Source organism: Oratosquilla oratoria, chromosome 12 (genome assembly GCF_046742065.1).
Source record: "Oratosquilla oratoria isolate Oo_2021 chromosome 12, ASM4674206v1, whole genome shotgun sequence".
Taxonomy (NCBI): Eukaryota; Metazoa; Arthropoda; class Malacostraca; order Stomatopoda; family Squillidae; genus Oratosquilla; species Oratosquilla oratoria.
Window position 1 is genome coordinate 25,835,066 of NC_134788.1, and position 26,026 is coordinate 25,861,091.

The window sequence follows — 26,026 nt, forward strand, 5'->3', positions numbered from 1 at the left end:
TTAGTTCACATTATGCTTATAGAGTATCTGAGACATGTGGGACCTAGTGTAAGCCTACTTCCTTGTAACTCTCCTTTGTTAAGCTTTCTCTTTCTTGTTTCTGATTTTTCTGTTAGCATTTCATGGATTTCTCATTGAAACCATTTTATTTTTTCACAAATATAGATTTTAGATTGTCTAGTAAAGTATAATAAAATCTAGGGTCATATGGCGCATGAAAATTCAGCATAACATTACACGCATTCCAGTGTCCAATATGCTCACTAAATCACTATGCTGATAGGTTTCTCTGTCGCGAAACCATCCCAATCCGTACAACTGAAGCATTGGCGCGTCAATTAATTTACGATTTGGTTTAGACGACGGGAAACGCCCGCGCGCGCACACACACACACATATGTATATATATATATATATAAATAGATATGTATGTATGTAGTAAGGAAGATAAATGAGTGGAAGGGCGGTGATCTAAACACAGAGAACAGTTGGAGTTTTATTCACTGAAGTTTCGTCCTTACCAGGACATTCTCACAATACATACAATCTCAGAAAACGAACAGCTTGTATAATTCATCCTTGCCGTGTTCCTCTCCATCCATACCCTCATCCGTTCTCAACCCTACTCAGGTGACTCCGACCATGCCGCTTCTCCCTCCGTTCTCAATCGTCCTCTTGCCCTCCTTGATGATTAAAGTGCTTGCTGCTCCTGCTAATTTTGTAAACCCATCTCTATGGTTGATGCAGGGGTGGGAAGTAATGTAGGCTGCCTCCACTAATTATCTTTTCTTTTTCCCTGGACCTTTGTGGAGCACCTGTATCCTGTTCCAATCTGGAAGATGACCACATTGGTCTAAATGAACCATTAGCTCGCAGAACCTCCAACTCGCTTGTGGTTCATTTAGACCAATGTGGTCATCTTCCAGATTGGAAAAACTACTGCTTGACACCACGAAGAAGCCCCTCTAGACAATCATGATAACAAAACATAATAGTTCGGCAAACAAATTAGATTTATTCTTTGTCAATAATGAACAATTAATCATATAACACTGACAGAATTCATTGAAAGGTGACAGTTATGTCTCAAATTATGAAATAAACATACATACATACATACATATACCAAGGCTTTTCCCCCCTTCCAAGGGAGGTAGCCAAAAAGGGAAAGGCATAAAAACACTCCCACCCATTTCATCCCTAGATACACTCCACACCCCTCCCACCCTCCCTCTCATCTGAGCACCTCCTGGATGACGGGTCATCCCTGCACCCTGCCCACCGCCCTGGGTCAGAAGCAGTGTCGCAAGACACAGTACATCCACAGCAAGGCCGCTTCATTTAATCGGCGACCCCCCCCCCCCTCTCCGTCCCCCTCTGCATATAAGGCGAGGACGGGGAGAAATCCCTTCGGGCTGCGTCAAAATTTACTCACACATACTACCCCGGTCCCCACCCCCCCGCCTATTCCTCCTCATGCAGTCACAACATCATCCATATACAACCATTCTCCACTCACCTCTGTCTTCCGTCCTCTCCCTTCCTTCCTCAACAGACATTCCCCTCTTCCCCAAAGCCCCCTTCACCCCATCCATCCACCTCATCCTAGGACGTCCCCTCATGTTCACTCCCTCCACATCTGCCTTCCATACCTCTTTTACTAGTCTTTCTTCACTCATTCTTTCCATGTGTCCAAACCATCCTAATATTCTTTCATCAACCCTATCTCCCAGCTCCTTTTTCACCCCTGTTCTCCTCCTCACCTCCTCATTTCTCACTCTATCCAGCCTAGTAACCCCCACCATACTTCTCAGACACCTCATCTCAAACACATTCAAACTCCTTCTCTCTTCTTCTCTTATATTCCACGTTTCTGCCCCATACAGTGCTGTTGGCACAATCACTCCTTCATACAGTCTCCTCTTCGCATCCATTCCCAAATGTCTATTCCTCATTACACTCTTTAAACCACCAAGGCATTTACTCGCTTCTCTCATTCTACATTCTACCTCCACCTTCACTCCACCTTTTCCTGCTACACTTGCACCCAAGTATCTAAAACTATCCACTTCCTCCAGTCGCTCTCCCTTAATGTTCACTTCCAGTCTACTGCCACTTTCACCCCTTGTACATCTCATCACCTTACTTTTACCCACATTTATCTTTAGCTTTCTTCTATCACATACTCTCCCAAACTCTGCCACCAGCTTCCTCAATCCCTCCTCTGACCCTGCCACAAGCGCAGTGTCGTCCGCAAACAACAGCTGGCTCACCTCCCACTTTTCTCCATTTTCTTTAACCATCTCCAATCCCTGACCCACTACCCTAGCATTCACCTCTCGCACCACACTGCTGATTATATTACAGTATATATGTTTACAGTAACATAAAACTACAGGTAACAATATCGTATACCTTAATCTTACACAAAGCTACGATAAAAACATCTGGACGTCATGATGTGCTATTATATATCCACCAACCATCCTCTAATATTCTTGACAGCTTTCCGTAATTGCAAAAACTTTCGTGCATTTAATGGAAAAATAATTACGAACAAACAAAGCTGCAATTACGAAACATGTCAATCAAGGTCACCCCCCCCCCAAAAAAAAAAAAAAAATACAAATGAGAGAAAGCCAACTAACATTTACAAATGACAGTAAATGTGTGACGACTCACCTCACAAACAGATCTAAAACTCTGGGCCATAACTTAATAGCTGAAAATACAACCATACAGAAGATTCAAACCACACTGGAGAGGCTTCTCAGCATCAGATCATTCTTTTACCAGGAAGTGAGTCACCACGTGACATTTGAAATAAACCATTCGTGAGAAAACTGAAGCTGCTTCTTTCCTGTATGGGTCAGCACATGACGCCAATGTTTACATGAAGGGCTTCTCTCCACTGTGGGTCAGCACATGACGCCAATGTTTACACGAAGGGCTTCTCTCCACTGTGGGTCATCTTGTGTCGTCTGAGATCATGCTTTCGTGAAAAAGCCGCATCACACAGGTCACACTTGAAAGGCTTCTCTCCAGTGTGGGTCACCATGTGTCGTTTCAGATAATCCTTTTGTGAAAAAGCCGCATCACACAGATCACATTGGAAAGTCTTCTCACCACTGTGGGTTGCCACGTGTCGTTTGAGATGACTCTTTTCTGAGAAAGCTGCATGACACAGGTCACACTGGAAAGGCTTCTCTCCAGTGTGGGACATTATGTGTCGTTTGAGATCAATCTTTCGTGAAAAAGCCACACCACACAGGTCACATTGGAAAGGCTTCTCTCCAGTGTGGATCACCATGTGTCGTTTGAGATAGCTCTTTCGTGAAAAAGCCGCATCACACAGGTCACACTTACAAGGCTTCTCTCCATTGTGGGTCATTATATGTTGTTTGAGTTCATATTTTCGTGAAAAAGCCGCATTACATTGGTCACATTGGAAAGGCTTCTTACCACTGTGGGTCACCACATGTCGTTTGAGACGACTCTTTTCCGAGAAAGCTGCATAACACAGGTCACATTGGAAAGGCTTCTCTCCACTGTGGGTCATTATGTGTCGTTTGAGATGGTGCTTTTTTGAAAATGCTGCATCACACAGGTCACATTTGAAAAGCTTCTCTCCAGTATGGGTCATCACGTGATGTTTTAAATAACTATCTCGTACGAAAGCTGCATCGCACAGGTCACATTGGAAAGGCTTCTCTCCAGTATGGGTCACCATGTGTCGTTTGAGATAACTCTTTACTGGGAAAGCTGCATCGCACAGGTCACATTGGAAAGGCTTCTCTCCAGCGTGGGTCACCATGTGTCGTTTGAGATAACCCTTTTGTGAGAAAGTTGCATCACACAGGTCACATTGGAAAGGCTTCTCACCACCGTGGGTCACCATGTGTTGTTTGAGATTACTCTTTGCTGAGAAAGCTGCACCACATAGGTCACATTGGAAAGGCTTCTCTCCAGTGTGGGACATTATGTGCCGTTTGAGATGAACCTTTTGTGAGAAAGCTGCATCACACAGGCCACATTGGAAAGGCTTCTCTCCAGTGTGGGTCACCATGTGTCGTTTGAGATAATCCTTTTGTGAGAAGGTTGCATCACACAGGTCACATTGGTAAGGCTTGTGACCACTGTGGGTCACCACGTGTCGTTTGAGACGACTCTTTTCTGAGAAAGCCTCATCACACAGGTCACATTGGAAAGGCTTCTCTCCAGTGTGGGTCATCAAGTGTCGTTTGAGGTTATAATTTTGTGAGAAAGCTGCATCATCACACAGGTCACATTGAAACGGCTTCTCTCCAGTGTGAGTCATCATGTGTCGTCTAAGACATGATTTTTCAGACAAAGCTGCATCGCACAGGTTACATTGGAGAGGCCTATCTCCAGTGTGGGCTTTTAAATGTAGTTTGAGATGGTAATTTCGTGAAAAAGTCGCATCACACTGGCCACATTGGAAATGTTTCTCTCCAGCCTGGGCCATCGCGTGATATGATGATGATTCGTGAGAGAGGAGGTGTGCCGCCGCAGATGTCACACCAGATTCTATCATATGACGCCAATACGATATCTTTGGATACTTTTTCCAAGGAAAATCTTTATATTTAACCTCGATCTGAAAATATGGGAACACATTAACCAAAATGCAATAGGGAAAGGGAACAAACAGCACTGTCAAAGAAGAAGACTAAAATTAGAAGAAAGAAATGGAAGGTTGAACAAATACAAAGAATATGCAGTTCTGCAGAAAATGGAAAAAAGCATCTTTAATAATGCAAAAAAGTGGTTGAATAGATACTGCAAAGAGGTGAAGACATAAGAAATGTGCACTTGTGTATACTGTAGGATATAGTTGAAAATAAGAAATCTTAGGGCAAAAAAGTGTCTGAATGAATACTGCAAAGAGAGGACACATTATAAAGAGGTCGTTGTGTAATGTAGGATACCTGGAAATAGGAACCAAGGATGTCATAAATCAATGTTCAAGAGCTTCATGAGAATCTGATACTTATTTCTATATGAAATAACTTGTTTTTAATTTTTCGGTGACCCCCTCCTTAAATACCACCAGAAGCTTATAGATAAAACTATGAAATGTCGATTTCTGATATCCTTGAATGTGAAGTAAATTAATTCTAGTCTATCCTAATATGCCCCTACCTACACCAAGGTTAGGTTGGATTGACCTCTCCCTACCATCAATTATCAAATGTGGAAACACCTACTTCAAATGAGTTACAAGTAATTTGCATGAAAATTTGTGTCCAGCAGCAGTCTTACTCATAAATCAATGTAAAGATTAGTGAATATTTATAGGGAAATGGATGAATAAACATTATAAAGAGAAGCCCCTCCCCCCGCCCAAATGAAGTGTGATGAAAAATACAAAAACACAAATATCTGGAAATAAGAAACCTTGGTCAATTTCTTGCAGAGATCCAAACTCAGCCATTGGTCAAGGCTATTGGAAACTGTTTGTGCAATTCTTGTTTTTGTCAGGGAACACCACCCCTCCCCCTCCACAGATTGGCGAGTTAACATGTGATTTTGGTATGAAAAGCACCAGAAGCCCATAAATAAGACTATATTTTATATGTCTATAACCTTTAAAAAATACTCCACCTAACCTATTCCCTATATGTAGCTTAGACCTGTTAAAAATCATAATCTCCTACGTTACTGTACTTTTCCCTCATTCTTTTTGACCTGAAAAAGCCAAAAACTACATCAATATTTATCTTAGATGTATGAAAAAGCATTGGCGCATGGAGGCTGAAATGTTTTGCTATCTTACCAAAAGGGCCAAGAAACCACTTGTACCAAACAAGCTTAAAGTAAGAGAAAGAAAATAGACAAAACTGAAAAATCAGAGACTGGTAAAGTAGAAATTAGTAGAAGCCACATAACACAGAGGTCCATACCAACCCAATAATCAAGGATGTCAGAAATCTTGCGAATCCTTTATTGTTTTCTACAGCAAATCACTTGATTTCCTTTTGCCCACCCCTACACTATAAAATATTTATGTCTATAACCTTAGTTTAAAAAAAAAAAAAAAAAAAAGTCAACCGAGCATAACATATCCTACCTAGAGCAAGGTTAGGTTAGACTCTCCACACAGACACAGTTCTACCAACTACTAAAATAAGGCGCATGGTGGGAGTAGCTAGTTGAGTTATGGTTATTCTTCAGTCAAATTAGTCACTTAGAACGACATTTAACTTCATGTAACTGAAGTATTCCAGTCCCAAATATATGATACTAATGTAACCAGTATCCTTGACATTAAAAAGAACTTGCCAAGAATATATCAAACTATGAAACATATTCCTTAATTTATGGCTTTATATTTATGGTCATTGTATGCATGGCATGAGAGACTGTAAAAAATTAACAAGCGTTTAGGAAAACTATATTCTGTCTACCAAATTGTCGGTGTCCATAGCGCGATCGGAATTAATATAGGCAATAAGGCAATATGTGCTGAACTGATAAGGAAAATAATCTCTACCACATAATAAACACATGTATACGGTTGACGAGTGCCCATAATAACACTTATTTGCATGACTTGTGCTACCAAATTCTATTCAACTACTGGATTTCACAGATGTCCAAGGTCAAAGATACTTTCAAGTCTGTATTATGTAAATGTTTATACAATAAGGTATTTGTTTATATTCAATTAACACGAAGTGAACCTGAGAAGTGAATATAAAGAAAGTGAGAGATTAGCAAGAATTGAAAGATTAGTAAGTGACATTCTTAAATTGGATTTTCGTACTGAAAAAGACAAACTGGCGGCCCAGGATACATACACTTACCTCTGCACAGAGCGACAAATACAATAAAAATTTAATGGATTCCTAAAAGGCCTACAAGTGTGCATCTCAATGGAACAGGAAGCACAAAAAATAACATTATTGAAAACAAAAAGGATGTATCAGAAACTGATTAAATATGTGTCAAAACACGAGAGAAATATATCAGCCTACAAACGCTGACCAGGTCCAATCGCAAGACACACAACAAACAAAACACTCCACTAACCCCTACCCAACCCCATCCAGGTTATCCGGGCAACCATTTTTTCCTATGACTGAATTAACCAAAAGGAAAGAGGTTGATGGTGAAAATTAACCCAACGGGAGCCAAACAAGACGATGTAGTAAATGCCGTATTAAAAGAGAGAGAGAGAGAAGGGTGCAGTCCTGGGTACCCAGAACAAGAGAAACATGCCCAGAGAAAAGGCAAGCAAAACACCCAGAAAAGATCACAATTTTAGACATAATAAGAACTATGAACAATATATATATATATATATATATATATATATATATATATATATACATATATATATATATACATATATATATATATGTATATATACATATACACACACACCTTCGACTTATGTATAAGAGTGGTGAGGAAAACGCCAAAAACCGTTGGAATTTTAATACTTACGTTTCGTCCTAGAAGGACTTCTTCAGAGTGTAAAATAAATAAATAAATAAATAAATAAAATAAAATAACAGTTTAAATACTCCCAGCTTATCCCATTCCTCCCCGATCACCGTCGCTCCTCCCATACCTCCGTTCGGCGTTGCTAATTTGACGAATCCATCACGGTGGTTATTACGTGGGTGCAAATTGATGTAGGCTGCCTCAATTGCCCTTTTTTCTCTCTTGGGTAGACCTCTATGTAGTACTTCTGTTTTCTCACACTCTTGTAGGTAGCCAAAGTTGTTAAGGTGTACCACCAAAGAATTAGAGATTCGATGGGCTCTGACGCCACTTTTGTGCCCAGATGTCCTCTTGGCAATCCCTCTGCCCGTCTCTCCGTAATAACTACGCTGTTCTTTTCTGCTATATAAATTGACCAACTTGACTTAAAATTCTATTCCTCTGAAGAAGCCGCTCAGGCGAAACTAGTCAGGAATAAAAGTATTTCCCTCAGCCCGTGTTCCTTTTACCTCCTATCCACATTATCATTAGCATCATTATTACTATTATTATTATGAGAAGTATGATGGGGGTTACTAGGCTGTATAGAGTGAGAAGAGAGGTGAGGAGGAAAACGGGTGGAAAAGGAGGTGGGAGATAGAGTTGATGAAAGAGTACTGAAATGGTTTGGACACATGGAAAAAAAAATAAATGAAGTAAAAGAGGTGTGGAAGGAGTGAACATGAGGGGGCGTCCTAGGATGAGATGGATGGATGGGGAAAATATTGAAATTATTGGTGAACAACAATACAGTTACCGAAATTACCGACTGTTTACCGGTAAAAGACTCGTGAGGTAGTAGTGACGTCACAAGTTCGAGTCGAGTTCGAAAAAGTAATGTTTTTGTCCTTTAATAAGCTATATCTCTGGTTCTATCTTACATATTGTTTTTATTGTTATGTCATTGTAAAGGGAAAAGGTCATACTTTAATTGGTGCTACTATAGTATGCTATCTAGTATCTACCGCGCGAGTGAGTGAATGGAGGGTGTCTGCATGCATGGGTTCATGTTTGGAGGTGGTAGTGGTAGGCAGCTACCGGTAAAGTTACAGGATTTATCCAACAACCTTAACGATAGCTTACCGGCAAACATTCTGCTACCGTTAAAGCTTCGTTAACCGATAACTCGATAAGCTATACCATAACATTCAGAGAGCGGTAAGTACGTCTCGGCTTGGTGGTACTGAGTGACGGTAGTGACGGGCACAGTGCCCCGCTACTTTTACCTGTTAAACTTTTATCATTAAGCAAGTATGTACCGCTAAGGTCTTGGTAATTTTTTTTTTTACCATTAAAACCGTTTTTTTCGGCACTTTTTTAATTTCTCAATAGAATTAATGTTATTTCTGTGATCAGCATACGGAATTGTATTAATTGTGAAAGTTTCATTAAAAAAACCCGCTTGTCGCCAAACGAAGACCCATATATGTATATATATATGTATATGTATATATATATATATATATATATATATGTGTGTGTGTGTGTGTGTGTGTGTGTGTGTGTGTGTGTGTGTGCTTAAGTGATGAAAATGCCAGTATGCTTCTGTTTCTTAATAAGAATATGAACTAATTTGTATGAAAAAATAATAATCTATTGGAAGGGGTAATTATACATAAGTTCACCAGAGAAGTTGAACAACTTTTATGACACGCTCACGTATAAGAACTCCCAGATATCCTTGTACCGATAAAGTCTAAATTTTTAGCGTTTCTTCGGCACTTTCTTTAATTTCTCAAAAAAATTAAGGTTATTTCTGTAATCAGCATACGAAACTATACACCACACACAGACATACACACACACGCACACACAAACACACAGCTCTCTTCCGGGAGTGAAATAGGTGTCGATCACGAGTCCAACACGTGATCCAAAGACCAAGGTGACCAAAGTGAATCACACACGCACACACACACCTGTCCAGGGCTGAAATAATTTCAGTATCGCTGCGCTCCGAGTCGTTACTCCAACTCTCGTGGACGGGGAGTTGGGGGGGGGGGAGGTGCGTGTAAGGTCACAGCATTACCCATAGATCGGTCATACGAGCTCTGAGCTGTTCCGAGAGGGAAATAGCTGTCGATCACGTATATATATATATATATATATATATATATATATATATATATCTATATATATATATATATGTATATATACATATACATATATATATATGTATATATATATATATATATATATATATATATATATACACATATATGGGTCTTCGTTTGGCGACACGCGGAATTTCTTTTATGAAACTTTCACTATTAATACAGTTTAGTATGCTGATCACAGAAATAACATCAATTCTATTGAGAAATTAAAAAGAGGGCAGAAAAAAACGGTTTTAACGATAAAAACTTACCGAGACCTTAGCGGTACATACTTGCTTAATGATAAAAGTTTAACCGGTAAAATTAGCGGGGCACTGGGCCTGTCACTACCGTCACTCAGCACCACCAAGCCGAGACGTGCTTACCGAAGTTACCGCTCTCTGAGTGTTATGGTATAGCTTATCGAGTTATCGGTTAACGAGGCTCTACCGGTTAACGAAGCTTTACCGGTAACAGACTTTTTGTCGATAAGCTATCATTAAGTGTGCCGTTACGAGAGGTAACGGGGCTTTTTTTATACGTCCGTGTATCCCCATGTTTACATATCTTTTTGTCGTAAGGCTCGTTTCCCCTCGGAAGAGGTTTTCAAGTTTGTTTTTCGTAATGCTTTAATTTAAGTATGCTGCGAGCAGAAGCTTCGTCTGCTTAAGAATACTATCGTTGTAAGTTGTCTGCAAGCTGTGCTGCAAGATAACATCTCATTATTTGTGCAACGTGCACTTAAAGAATTAGACTTAAGAAGGTGTGTAAGAACCGGTTACTGTGGTGTGATGTCACGTCACCTCTAGGCGCCAGTCTTGGTCCGATCTAGAAAGATGTACACACCCCACGCCTAGCCAAACAATGTAAGTCTTAAAACTCTTTGTATTTGAGGTTTAGAGTATTCTAGTGCATCCTTTGTAATACCCTCTTCTTGTGTAGCCTTTAGCCTATAGTAATTATAGTACTTTTTACAGTTTTTCATCAATTCCAACGTATTATCGAACGATGGATCAGATCTGCATTAAATACGCATCAAATATCCCCGTGATTCTATAACCTTCAGTCCCAAGTCTGTCTACGTCACGGACGCTATGATGTTGACTGTCTATTTGATCTGCGGAGTCCCAGTTGACTCCGCCATAATGAAAAAATTGTTCGATAGAAACGAACAGATGAAGAAAACATAGGAATGAGGTTTCGGCCAGACCACGCCCTGCACGCCGTTGCCACGTCTAGATTCCCCTCGTCGTCACCACATGAACTTGATGTGCCGCCTTCCCGGCATAAGTTGCGTGTGTACACTTAAGTGTAGTGGCGCAGGTTAAGTGTAGTGGCGCAAGTTAAGTGTAATGGCGCAAGTTAAGTGTAGTGGCGCCAAAGTGTAGTGATCTTGTGTCGTCTTAGTAATCGTATCGGCGCGCGAGTGTGATGTGGCAACAATGTATGGTTGCGGTTTCTAATGTTTACATAACAAACCCATCGTATTTATGTAAGCATGTGTTTTTCCTTTTGAAGGCAAGCTACCTTGCCTAAGATCCTGTCATATGTTAATATAAGCATGCGACTAATGTGCATTTTTAGATTGAACCAAATGTAGGGTTTAATCTGTTGTTGTCTACCTCAATAGTCGTATAGTTAGGAGTGTGGTAACGTACTCCGTGGTTTTCGATTAAGTTCGAGTTTTCCTTGTCTTCTTTATCATATTACTGTCTTGTCTCTCACTGTTTCTCTCGCTTGGCAATATGTCTTCCAACCACAGTATAGATGAAGGACCCGTCTCCGGTAGGGTCAGAGTCCTCACGGCTGAAGGGCAAGAGGCCTTTCAGAGAGCGTCTGATCAGCATGAAGAGAGGGTAAGGGCGAGTAGAGAAGGAGTACAAGCCTTATTGGAAGAACCGAATCATAGTCCTTGGTTGTATAAGGCCCATGCTGTGTACCAGGATACTGTAAAAAGGTATCTGGAATTCTTAATGCGTGAACGTACTTCAGAAAGTCTGGCTCGTGCTGAATCAGTGAAGCACGAAGACAGGGATTTTCAGGCATCTTTTCGTCAGGTAATCAGTAATTATGCTTCCTCTTCCTCAGTTGAAGTCACGGAAGAGGAACACCACACTGAACCGTTTTTACAAGATGACCCGAAGTCCAGTCAAGTTCCTTTATCCCTCGTCGACCACTCTGAGTTTTGTATGCCCCCTTCCATGAAGGGCAGTTCAAGAAGGTCGGTTAGGTCAGGTCGTTCCAGTAGCACCAGTGTTAGTGTTGCAAGGAAGCAACGAGCCAAGGTGGAGACCGCTCGTATCAGAGTCAAGTTTGCCGAACAGGAGGGTCAGCTTATGCAAGAGAAGGCTGAATTGCAGACCAAGTTCAAAGTTATGACACAGCAAAAGGAGTTAGAAGAAGCCGAAGCCGAACTTAGGCACTTAGGAGCCGACGATGATTGGGAAACATGCAGTGACTGGGACCAATTAAAAGGTACAGTCGCTACCCGCACCCAACTATATGTGGAGCAACAGGGTGGTATAGTCGAAGTTTCCGCTAGTCAGAAGGATCCGGTAGGCTTGAATCCTGAAAGCCCTGTTTTCAAGCCCTGTTCTGATTTCAGAGTTAACTCACAGCCTGCTAACAATGTTCCATTCAGTTTTGAACCTCGTATCGAAAAAGTAAAGGTGAGGTCTGTGCAACCTGCGCAGCAACCTGTTGCTAACCATGTTTCTTATGCGTCACCACCTGTAGTAAAACCTCCTCGGAGTGCATCTCCTAGATTGGGGACAACCTCCAATTCTGCCGATTTGAACAAGTTCTTCTTGCGGAAGGATTTACTTCTTAGCAGGCTGTCTACGTTTGATGATACTGCGGAAGATTATGCTGTTTGGAAAGAGAGTTTCAAGGAAGTCGTGCAAGAGTTAGGCACCTCATGTAAGGAGGAAATAGACCTGTTAGTTAAGTACCTAGGTCCTGAGTCTAAAGAATGGGCCCGTACAACTAGAAACTCAAATGCCAAGAATCCAACCCTGGCGTGCAGTAGAATTTGGGAGCGCTTGGATGACAGGTTTGCTGCCCCTTCGATCATTGAGACTTCAATTAAAAAGAAGCTCACCAACTTCTCTAGGATTTCACCTAGAGACACCTTAAGGTTATACGACCTGTGTGACATTCTGTACCAGATAGAATCCTTGAAGGCTAACCCTGTATACAGTACACTGTTTGCATATTATGACGCCTCGTCAGGCATCAATCCCATTGTCGCAAAACTTCCACCCTGTATACAGAAAGCGTGGACTGGCAGAGCCATGAACTACAAGACTGCTCACGGTGTGCCGTACCCACCTTTCTCCTTCTTCATTGAGTTTGTGAAGGAGATGGCAAGGGTCGAGAATGATCCATGTTTCTCTTATCAAAGCCTTGGAGCCGATGGTTTTGTGAAACCAGAGAAGCCACCTCCCTCTAAGTTTCCTCAAGTGCGTGTGAAGAAGACTGACACCATGTTGTCCAGTGGCAGTAAGTCGACCACGAGCGCTGACAGGTATGTTGGCGCCGCTAGTCCTACCGAGCAAAGAAAGGCAGAAAAGGGAGATTTTTGCGTCTACCATGATGCCTACGTACACCATTTGGATTTCTGCAGGGCTTTTCGCACCATGTCTGTGAGCGAGAGGAAGGTTTTCTTAAACGATAAAGGAGTGTGCAACAAATGTTGCAAAGGTAACCATCCTCCTTCCAGCTGTAAGGAGAAGACCTTCTGCAAACTCTGTAAGGCCCATACTCATGTGACTGCCTTACATCACGATGAACCCAGGTCGAAGAGGAGTTCGACTCAAGCGGTTACACAGCATGGAAGGGAGGTTGCTCAAGATAAAACACCTCGCTCCCCTGTAGTCAATCAAGTGCCGCTTCCAAATGTTCTTACCCCCATAGTAAAGACTCAGGGAGGGGAGGATGCTGCGGTCAATTCCAAATGTACCTTGATATGCAGTAACCCCACCTCCATGAGTAAGTCCTGCGCCAAGACCTTCTTGGTAAAGGTCTATCCTGAAAGTAAGCCAGAGCTCGGAGTGTGGTGTTATGCCATCCTAGACGATCAGTGCAATTGCTCTTTAGCAAGGTCTGAGTTTTTCGATTTGTTTGACAAGCTGAGCAAACGGGTTTCATATCGTCTAGCTACCTGTGCAGGTGTAACGGGCGCTTCTGGGCGCACCACCAAAAATTACACCATCGTGTCTTGGCATAACTCACAAGAGGTACATATCCCTCAGTTAGTGGAATGCGACAGCATTCCCAATGTAAGAGAAGAGATACCCACCCCCGCCATAGCTCGTGGTTATCCCCATCTGTCCGATCTGGCCGAATGTATTCCACCTCTGGTTCCTGAAGCTGAGATTCTACTCATCATTGGTCGAGATGTGCCTTCAGCTCATTACATTTTTGACCAGAGAATTGGACCTGTCAATGCCCCTCTAGCTCAACAGACCAGTCTGGGTTGGGCAATCATTGGGGAAGTGTGTCTCCATGGCACTTGTAGGCCTCCTGTCATTAGCAGTTTCAAAACATCCTTTGTACATGATAGACGTCCCTCTATAGTCGCACCATGTGGTAACCAGATTCATGTTTCTGAAGTAAAGGATGATTTGTTCAAGGTAACCAAAGATGATGACAAGGCCGCCCTGTCGATTGAAGACAGGAAGTTCTTGGATGTTATGAACTCAGAGTTCCGCAAGGATCAAAGTGGTCATTGGGTCGCGCCACTGCCTTTCCGTCCCAATGTTGTAGCCACCAGTAATAATAGAGACTTTGTGTGGCACCGCACACTGTCTCTCCATCGTAGCCTCAGCACAAAGCCGGAAAAACGTCAGCATATGATGGCCTTCATGCAAAAGATGTTAGATCGTGGGCATGCTGAGGTTGCACCACCATTGAAGTCTGATCAGAAGTGCTGGTATCTTCCATTGTTTGGGGTGTACCACCCTAAGAAACCTGACAAGATCAGGGTTGTGTTCGACTCTTCTGCCAAATCCAGAGAGTTCTCCCTAAATGATATGCTGATGTCAGGTCCTGATATGACAAACAGTATTCTCGGGATTCTTCTACGTTTCCGTCAGGAAGCTGTAGCAGTGGCAGCTGATGTAGAACAGATGTTCTACAATTTCAAAGTGAAGACTGAGCAAAGAGATTATCTCAGATTCTTCTGGTACAAGAATAATGACCCTGATGAAAGGTTGATTGAGTATAGGATGACTGTTCACGTTTTTGGGAACACGCCATCTCCCGCCATTGCCACCTATGGCTTGCGTAAGTCTGTAGAAAATGCCTCTCCTGAAGTTCGCTATTTCATAGAGAACAATTTCTACGTGGATGATGGGTTAGCATCTCTGCCAGATGCGGAGACTGCTTACAAGTTAATCCAAGACTCTAAGTCAGCACTCCAAGAAGGAGGACGCCTGCGCTTGCACAAGATCACTTCCAACAGTAAGGAAGTGCTGGAAAAGTTTGCCACCAGTGAGCTGGCCGATAACCTTCAGGAGCTGAACCTAACTTCTGACTCTATGCCTATGCAGTCTAGCCTGGGCCTCTTATGGGACATCCAAAAGAGACGTTTTCGTCTATAAGTTCATGGATTCAGACAAGCCTTCGACAAAAAGAGGGATACTGTCTGTTGTAAATAGTCTGTTTGACCCCATGGGATTCTTAGCTCCAGTAATAATAGTGGGAAAACTACTCCTAAGAGAGATAACCAATCTAAAGTGTGGTTGGGATGAACCCATACCAGCTAAGATCCATACCAAATGGTCCAGAATCCTAACGTCCTTAAGGGACCTCAAGGACATAAGCATCAATCGTCAGTTTGCTAGTATTTCTTTGTCTCAAGCTCACAGGATAGAGCTTCATACCTTTTCAGATGCTTCCAGAGTAGCAGTAGGAGCTGTATCATATCTTAAGGTTTTCAGTGATACCAAAAGCTACCAGGTGTGTTTTGTGAGGGGACAAGCTAAAGTAGCTCCCAACCATGGTCATACTATTCCCAGGTTAGAGTTGTGTGCTGCAGTGATGGCAGTTAATCTCAGCAATTCCATCTCGGATTGCTTGGACAAACCCTTAGACGCAAGGCATTTCTATTCTGACAGCATGATTGTCTTGGGCTATATTCATAATGAAAGGCGTAGATTTCATGTCTACGTGAGTAACAGAGTAGACCACATTAGGTCGTCCACCGAACCTAACCAATGGCATTATGTACCTACAGATTGTAATCCAGCAGACCTGGCTACCCGTGGTCTTGAAATAACCGACCTAAATCAGAGTGATTGGGTTGTCAGGTCCCTCAAGCTTATTTGAGGATGTTGTATCCACCAGTGGAAGTTTTCCTCTTGTAAGCCCTGAGACAGATAAAGAAGTAAAGGTATCAGACTACACAATTGAGTCTGAACCCCTTGTTAGTGCAAACAAAAGCAATGTAGAGCCTGCAATTGCGTCATTAGCTCAGAGGTTCTCTAATTTCTCCTGTTGGAGGAGACTTGTAAGAGCGGTAGCTCTCCTTAAGCATATAGCCCGTTCTTTCAAACAAGGTAACAAGTGTTGTTCAGGTTGGCATATGTGCAACAAACATAAGTCACCCGATCAACTAGAAGATGCAGCTGATTTCATTGTTCAGACATACCAAAAGGATTATTTCTCGTCTGCCATGACTAAATTGCAAGGTGAAGTTTGTTTACCTCCTTCCAGTCCCATTGCATCTCTGTCTCCTTATTTAGACCAGAAGGGCCTACTTCGTGTAGGAGGCAGTTTGAGTTAAGGCTGTGTTGTACTGGGTATGCTTGCAAGGCCTATTATTATTCCAAAGGAATCCCATTTAGGCTTGTTGTTGATCCGTCACTACCATGAGACAGTGCACCACCAAGGGAGAGTGATTACAGAAGGAGCCGTCCGTACAGGTGGTTTCTGGATTTTGGGAGGGAAACGTACCATTTCTAAGGTCATTTCCAAATGCGTCACCTGTAGAAGGGTAAGAGGTAAGGTGTGTGTTCAGAAGATGGGAGACTTACCCGTCGATAGACTTACTCCCAATCCGCCATTTTCCTATGTAGGAGTTTACCTTTTTGGCCCCTGGCATATAAAAACTCGGCGCACTAGAAGTTCCTTCCCCGAAAGTAAAAGATGGGGCGTTCTGTTCACCTGTCTTGTTTCCAGAGCTATCCACATAGAGACTGTAGAAGAATTGAGTACTTCCTCCTTCATTAATGCCTTAAAGAGATTCATCTGTATTCGTGGCCCAGTTAAAATGATGCGTTCTGACAGAGGCACGAACTTTGTAGGTGCTGTCAAAGCACTGAACTTGCTTGCCATTACCGATGAAGGTGGTGATGTCAATAGTTTCTTGACAAGTCAAGGTTGCACTTGGTTGTTTAACCCTCCTCATGCTTCTCACATGGGTGGAGCATGGGAGCGTATGGTGGGGATAGTCCGCAACATCATGAATGTGATACTGACTAACCATCACCCCAAGGCATTATCACATGAGGTGTTAGTAACCTTCTTTGCAGAAGTATGTAAGATCGTGAATTCCAGACCTTTAGTTCCTGTTTCCTCGGACCCTAGTAGTCCTTTCATTTTGTCTCCGTCCATCCTTCTCACTCAGAAAACTGATATTCCTGTAACTCTTCCTGAAGAGATAGATATTAAGGCAGTATACAAATCTCAATGGAAGCATGTCCATCGCCTTGCTGAGGAATTCTGGAAGAGATGGAAGAAAGAGTATCTTTCCTCTTTGCAACCCAGAAGAAAGTGGGTCAATTCCTCTCCAAATGTAAAGGTGGATGATGTAGTGTTGGTAAAAAATCAAGAGTGTCCCCAAGGACAGTGGCCCTTGGGTATTGTAAACAAAGTATTCCCTAGCAAGGATGATTTAGTCAGGAAGGTCCAAGTAAGAGTTGTGGTAAACAACAAAGCCCATGAATATGTAAGACCCATTTCTGAGCTTGTGTTGCTAGGTCAATAGATTTGGTAATTTTTCCCCCTAGAAAATTAGGAAGGGAGTGTGCCGTTACGAGAGGTAACGGGGCTTTTTTATACGTCCGTGTATCCCCATGTTTACATATCTTTTTGTCGTAAGGCTCGTTTCCCCTCGGAAGAGGTTTTCAAGTTTGTTTTTCGTAATGCTTTAATTTAAGTATGCTGCGAGCAGAAGCTTCGTCTGCTTAAGAATACTATCGTTGTAAGTTGTCTGCAAGCTGTGCTGCAAGATAACATCTCATTATTTGTGCAACGTGCACTTAAAGAATTAGACTTAAGGGGACCGGCTGATCAAAAGATGAAAATCTTTATTAATTGGGTTATTGCACAGAAATTTATGCCAGGAGTTAAGGACACCATATACATCTTTCCTAACCCAAAAAAACTAATCTGCAACCCTTTCATGTTTTGCCCCCCCATCTCCCTTTCAAAAAAATTGATAATTTTGAAATGACTACTCCTCCTATAATAATTGCTCTACATGAATGAAATTAATATGGTGGAAGGACCTTATCCAGACCTTCAAACTAATAGAGAGAAATTTTAGTTAAAGTAATTAGTTTGTGGAATTTTAATTTTTATATCTTTTCCCACCCCGTCCCCCTTCAAATAGGGGAATTTTTTTTTGGCAAAGATTAACCCTTTCAGATATTAAAAAAAACATTCTATTTCATCAATCAGGCAGATTTAGACATATTGTGTGTGAATTTTCATTGAAATTGATTAAGAAGTTATGGAGGATATGGTTTGAAGGTATAAAACTTAGGTTTTGAGATACGGGCCGTCAAAGTTTTCACTAACTTTGAACCCCTACATACTAATATAAATAAGGGATATCATGGCATTTCCTTATTTAGCTTTTTAGGCTTGAATGTTGATGATATTTAGAATAAAATTTATTCATATTCAGTCATATATGTTGATGTCCACTCATATAATCCTCTGTCTTCTGGCTCCTGGTCCCCACCTGCATTTTAGGCAGGTTATTACATTAGGGTGTCATAGCTTGCTTACTTTGTAATTCTTGCCTTTTCCTAGCTTCCTGAAGGTGTTTGGTTTGCTTGCGAGGACATGGCATCTCAAAAATAGTATAACAGCTTGTCAAATGACAAAAGGATTGATGGTGGCTTGCAGTGGAGCGTATCACTAAATTTTTGTCTACTCTTTATCGCTTTCTGAGGCATCTTCCCATTCTGGGGTCTATATATAACCTCTGGTACAGAGACAGAGTTGCCAGAAGTCACTAGGAATAGCACTCAATCATTACAAATTATTGTTATTTATTGCAATAATATATATATTGTAGTGACCAATACGTATCATGGGGCCGAGATGGGGTCGAGTTGGGGGAGGAGGGGGTTTATTTGCCATAACTACAAAAATAAGGCGAATTTTGATTAAATACTCCACATACAGACTGTCGATTGCCATACGCAGATGTAGAAATTTTCCCCCAGTTTTTCATTTTTTCCCAATTTTCATCGATTCTTGACCAGCCGGTCCCCTTAAGAAGGTGTGTAAGAACCGGTTACTGTGGTGTGATGTCACGTCACCTCTAGGCGCCAGTCTTGGTCCGATCTAGAAAGATGTACACACCCCACGCCTAGCCAAACAATGTAAGTCTTAAAACTCTTTGTATTTGAGGTTTAGAGTATTCTAGTGCATCCTTTGTAATACCCTCTTCTTGTGTAGCCTTTAGCCTATAGTAATTATAGTACTTTTTACAGTTTTTCATCAATTCCAACGTATTATCGAACGATGGATCAGATCTGCATTAAATACGCATCAAATATCCCCGTGATTCTATAACCTTCAGTCCCAAGTCTGTCTACGTCACGGACGCTATGATGTTGACTGTCTATTTGATCTGCGGAGTCCCAGTTGACTCCGCCATATTAAGTTTGTTGCCGATAAAACCGGTAATTTCACCGGTAGCTGCACACCACTACTAGATGTCATGGAGGAGCCGTGATATGTCATAAATGATCTGACATAAATGTCCTTAAAACTCATTTTGGTTATCAGGTAGAAATTATTGCTCTCCAGAAAATGCCCGTATGTAGATTAATTACAAATTGGTATCATTCGTCACAAAATGATCTCGTAAATTTCGCGAAAACACGAAATTCAACAGAACACGAGTAGACATCACAACTCAGCCCAACAAGGAGGTCCTGTCTCAGGAGTTACGAGAGAACAAGCACATACAAAAACTACTGCTTCACACCATGAAGCTCTTCTTAGAAGTGCAAATGATATCACAACAGAACCGTTCAGCAAATTGGATTTATTCCTCGTCAGTAATGAACAATTCACCATATGACTTTAATATCACTCTTGGACAGATTTCATTAAAATGTGAAAGTTATGTCTCAAAGGATAATAAGCTCTGCTGATTATATTACCGTAGATATGTTTACAGTAACACAAATTACAAGTAACACTGGCGTATACTCCAGACAACTTTACACAACGCTAAGTTAAACAGAACATCTTCACGTCATGATGTGCAGATATATATCCACCAACCATCCTCTAATATTCTCGACAGTTTTTCATACAAATAGAACACTTAAAAACCTTCAATTAAGAATGAGCAAAAATCCAACTACGTAATAGGACAATCAAGAAAAAAAAAAAATCCCAACTGAGATTAAACTAACATTTACAACCAGCATTATGCGTGTGTGACAACTCGTCTACCAAACAGATCTACAGCAGTGGCTCAATACTTATAGCTGAAAATACAATCATACAAAAAACTTATATCACTCGGGTCACACTGGAGAGGCTTCTCAGCAGCGTGAATGGTCACGCAATACACGAGATCAACCTTTAATGAGGAAGTGAGTCAGTGTGCGACATTTGAAACAAACCCTTCATAAGAAAGCTGAACTTCTTTCCTATATGGGTCACCACGTTACGTCAATTATTACACGAAGGGATTTTTTTTTCCAATGTGGTCATGTGTCGTTTGAGACCATTCTTTCGTGAAAAGGCCGCATCACACAAGTCACACATGAAAGGCTTTTCTCCATTGTAGGTCATTATGTGTTGTTTGAGATGACTCGTGAAAAAGTCGCATCACCCAGGTCACACTTGAACGGTTACTCTCCATTGTGGGTCATTATCAAAGACCATATACACCAAGATCTAAGAATATAAGGTCTAACCACTTCCGACCGAATTTCGAGGGAGTTGGCGCAGCGGGCCCGTGAACGTCACCTGGCTGTTCAAAGTGGGGTTCGCGGGCCCTATAGCTGTCAGTTGAAGCTGGCGCGTCGTCCGGGATTGTTGTTACCTTCGCTCGCACCGCTCCACGCAATTAGTTATATACTGACAAATATTATATCAAATATATATATAAATATATATATGATATATTATAGTTCCTGTCTATATATATATGAATATATAATATATATGATATATAATATATATATATATATATAATATAATATAAAATATTATAGTTCCTGTCTTCCTTGGCGTTTCACAGTTTTCTTCAGTGTTTCACAAAGAGAAAACGGACCCAGCCTAATGACGTCAGAAGCTGCGCACAATAATTCAAACGGTCAGACCTGTATATTTAGACCTTGATATACACAAGATAGGAAAACAACGAGTTTTGATGTCCGTGCCAATAGTGCTGTGTCAGGCCGCTAGATGGCTGTGTTGATGCAAAAGTGTCGTCTGTTTGTTTACATTTTAAACTCCCGGCGTCTATTCAAAATGTATAGCAGGTCGCACCCATGTGTTCTCTGCAACAGCAGGAAAGAAATAACACCAAACCATGTATTTCACGCTTTTCCAAAGGATACAGCAAGGTAATTTGTACCATGTGTTTTTGGTGTAATGTGTCATCTAATTTAGCATAGGACATACATACATACATATACCAAGGCTTTTTCCCCCTTCCAAGGGAGGTAGCCACAAAAAGAAAGGCATAAAAACACTCCCACCCATTTCATCCCTAAAAACACTCCACACCCCTCCCACCCTTCCTCTCATCTGAGCACCTCCTGGATGACGGGTCATCCCTGAACCCTGCCCACCGCCCTGGGTCAGAAGCAGTGTCGCAAGACACAGTACATCCACAGCAAGGCCGCTTCATTTAATCGCGACCCCCCCTCTCCGTCCCCCTCTGCATATAAGGCGAGGACGGGGAGAAATCCCTTCGGGCTGCGTCAAAATTTACTCACACATACTACCCCGGTCCCCACCCCACCGCCTATTCCTCCTCATGCAGTCACAACATCATCCATATACAACAATTCTCCACTCACCTCTGTCTTCCGTCCTCTCCCTTCCTTCCTCAACAGACATTCCCCTCTTCCCCAAAGCCCCCTTCACCCCATCCATCCACCTCATCCTAGGACGTCCCCTCATGTTCACTCCCTCCACATCTGCCTTCCATACCTCTTTTACTAGTCTTTCGTCACTCATTCTTTCCATGTGTCCAAACCATCCTAATATTCTTTCATCAACCCTCTCTCCCAAATCCTTTTTCACCCCTGTTCTCCTCCTCACCTCCTCATTTCTCACTCTATCTAGCCTAGTAACCCCCACCATACTTCTCAGACACCTCATCTCAAACACATTCAAACTCCTTCTCTCTTCCTCTCTTATGTTCCACGTTTCTGCCCCATACAGTGCTGTTGGCACAATCACTCCTTCATACAGTCTCCTCTTCGCATCCATTCCCAAATGTCTATTTCTCATTACACTCTTTAAACCACCAAGGCATTTACTCGCTTCTCTCAATCTACATTCTCCCTCCACCTTCACTCCACCTTTTCCTGCTACACTTGCACCCAAGTATCTAAAACTATCCACTTCCTCCAGTCGCTCTCCCTTAATGTTTACTTCCAGTCTACTGCCACTTTCACCCCTTGTACATCTCATCACCTTACTTTTACCCACATTTATCTTTAGCTTTCTTCTATCACATACTCTCCCAAACTCTGCCACCAGCTTCCTCAATCCCTCCTCTGACCCTGCCACAAGCGCAGTGTCGTCCGCAAACAACAGCTGGCTCACCTCCCACTTTTCTCCATTTTCTTTAACCATCTCCAATCCCTGACTCACCACCCTAGCATTCACCTCTCGCACCACCCCATCCATGTATAAGTTGAACAGCCAGGGCGACATAACGCATCCTTGACGAAGTCCCACCTTTACTTCAAACCACTCACTCTCTCCATTTCCAATCCTAACACATGCTCTACTACTCACATAAAAACTCTTGACAGCTCCCAAAAGCTTTCCTCCTATCCCATAAATCTGCATAACCTCCCACAGTGCCTTTCTGTCTACCCTATCATAAGCCTTTTCCAGATCCATAAAAGCCCAAAAAACATCCTTCCCCCCTCCTATAGCTCTCTCACATATCTGTCTTACCACAAAGATCTGATCTACACAACCTCTACCCGTCCTAAATCCACACTGTTCCTCACCAATTACTCCTTCTGTTCCTCTCCTAATCCTCTCAATTAAGATTCTCCCATAAGCCTTCCCTACTACACTCAACAGGCTAATCCCTCTGAAATTACTACATTCACACTTGTCCCCTTTTCCCTTGTAAAGAGGAACTATACAGGCACTACTCCAGTCCTCCGGTACTTTACCCTCTCTCCAGCAAACATTAAATAATCTCACCAACCAGTCCACCATCACTGAACCTCCCTCTTTCAGACATTCTGCATGACATCCATCCAGACCAGGTGCCTTACCTGCTTTCATCATCTTTACAACTGCCTTCACCTCATCCTTCCTTATTTCTCCTCCGTTCTCCTCACTCATCACTCTCATTTTCTTCGTATTTCCCACTGCAGCTATCTTTCCCTCCCTATCCTCCTTCACATTTAGCATAGGAAGGAAATATATTTTCCCCACACATGTCGCTAATAAGATATTGTTTTTAAGGATCATACACACACACACACACACACACTGAATTGAATTGAATTTGAATTGAATTGAATTTTATTCGGATACAATCATACATACAATAAGTACAATACATACAAGACTCAATATTATACACAGTATATATAATTGTACATCCGAGGATGGCACAGAAAGTCAAAAGACTTATTTCCACTGTGGTCCTCATATTACAATTAGGAAAGGATTATCATAGAAAAGCTAGGTTATACGAAGTGTAAATTAGGATTATAAGAAGTGTAAATTAAACATATAAACTATTTTCTTCAGAGAGAACAGTGTCTAAAAGATAACATTTAACTGATTTTTTAAAACTACTTTTAGATACAATTGATTGAATGTTGGTCGGTAAAGAGTTCCAAGCAATAGCACCAGTGTATTTGAAAGTACTTTTCCCTAACGAACTTTTAAACCTAGGTACAATGACAGATGACCTACTAGAACGAGTTCTCAGGGAACGAGCATTTCTGACAAGTGTAAATGTATCTGACAAAATAACTGGAACAAGAGTCGTTCACAATTTGGTGAACATGATTAAGCTTTAACTGAGCAACACGTTTCTCAACAGGTAACCAATTTAACAGTTTAAAATGCGTATAATCTAGATGAGTACGTGGATGAATTTTCAAAACGGTCCTGTTTAGTTTGGTTTGACATCTTTGAAGATTACTCTTAGATTTTTTAGATAGGTTGGTATACCAGGAAGAACAAGCATAGTCAATATGACACTGAACCAGTCTGAAGCTAGTAACACACACACATATATATATATATACACACACACACACACACACACACATATATATATATATATATATATGATATATATATGTATGTATATATATATATATATATGTATATATATATATGTATATATATATAAATGTATATATATATATGTATATATATATATATACATGTATATACATATATACATGTATATATATATATACATATATATATATATATATATACATATATATATATATATATATATTATATATATTATACTATTAGAGCTTTTCTAGGGTATTTTAGGCTAATTCGAACGAATCTGACATTATTTTTTTGGCGATCGAACACCGTTAACCCCGTCCAGGCCCCCATAACCCTTTCCTTCTGACTCCATCCAAGAGGGAGTGTTGATGGGGTTCTTTGCCCTCCTACAAATCCTTAGGACACATTGAGTCCTTGTCACATTCAAGACAAGAGAGAGCTGAAACAGGTTTTTTAAGAATTGACAATTAAAGCATAGTGGGGAAAGTAAATAGAGTGTGGATTACACAGTAATTTAGCTACTTTATTATTTTTTGAATTAATGGCAAAGTAAATAGGTAATGATTACACTTTTCTTGATTCAGTACATATTTTTGTAATATTCTATATAGTACATGATAATCTTATTATATACATCTTTGCAGATGTATGGCATGGCTGAATGTTATTCAGGTCCCACAATTATTAAAAAAATCTGCTCAGGATCTGAACAGGAGTTACAGGCTATGCAGTGGACATTCCCCCCCCAAAAAAAAACTACACAAATGAAACAAGCAGCTCCAGACTTCCCCAGAATGCAATACCTGATCAGAATCTTAATTTTTTGTATTAAAGTTGTTTATTTGAATATATTGAACATAATAAATTGTTAGAATGTTTTTAAGTGGTTTGCTATTAAATAATCAAAGCATAAGTACAGTAGGAATGTTTAATTTTGTTTCAATATTTAGGTTATGTCTAATTTCCTTTGCATGTATGTGCAGGTGTAGCAACAATTCCTCCTATATTAAGCTCCATCACACCAACAGACAGTTATGGGAAGGTGGCATCTCAGGCTTCAAAATGCAGTATGTGGCTTCATTTACCTTGATTGTACGAGATATGGGTGATGTTAATGCCTCTTTTATATTGATGGTGATAATAATAGCATGTCTTGCAAATATCTGTAATATCATTCTGATACAAATATATTAAACCTGGCATAGATTATAAGTCTGCACCTGAATTGCCTGTAGCAATTTTTTATCTACAGTATATGGAATCAGGATTTGGTGAGTTAAAAAGAAAAATCACAATAAATTGAATGATTATTATCTTCAATTCTTTATATTATGTGTTACAAATCCCATTTTCAGGTTCTCTGAAGCATGCCATAGAGGATGATTCACATGCATACAGATTTAAATTATAGAAAGCAGAATACAAGTGGTAATTATTATTTCTTTTATAACATATAGATGTGCTTATGCCCTATTGCTGAATTTCTATGCTGTTATTATAAAGCTCATGTTTAATATATATACACATACATATATATATATAATAACTAATTTGTGTTTATTGATCTTGAGAATTGTAGTTATACCTTAATATATTTATACATAAAATATATCCATATCAAAATGAAGAACCCACCGAGGAGGAATAACAACAACAACAACAGCAACCATGCACAGCTGTTGAAGATGCAGCTT

The 26,026-nt window shown here is 40.9% G+C and overlaps 1 protein-coding gene across 1 annotated transcript; it reads right to left on the reverse strand.

Moving 5' to 3' along the window:
* Positions 1–1,509: 1,509 nt before the first annotated feature.
* On the reverse strand, positions 1,510–7,018 carry LOC143030616 (uncharacterized). Its single transcript, XM_076193780.1, has 2 exons — positions 6,999–7,018; positions 1,510–4,618 (listed from the first exon to the last, which is right to left on the reverse strand). The coding sequence occupies exon 2, from the start codon at positions 4,553–4,555 to the stop codon at positions 2,939–2,941; it is 1,617 nt and encodes a 538-aa protein (XP_076049895.1). The 5' UTR covers positions 4,556–4,618; positions 6,999–7,018; the 3' UTR covers positions 1,510–2,938.
* Between the last annotated feature and the right edge of the window lie 19,008 nt (positions 7,019–26,026).

Excerpts from the sequence above, each read along its gene's own strand:
- LOC143030616 (XM_076193780.1), bottom strand. The coding sequence starts at position 4,555 with ATGATAGAATCTGGTGTGACATCTGCGGCGGCACACCTCCTCTCTCAC.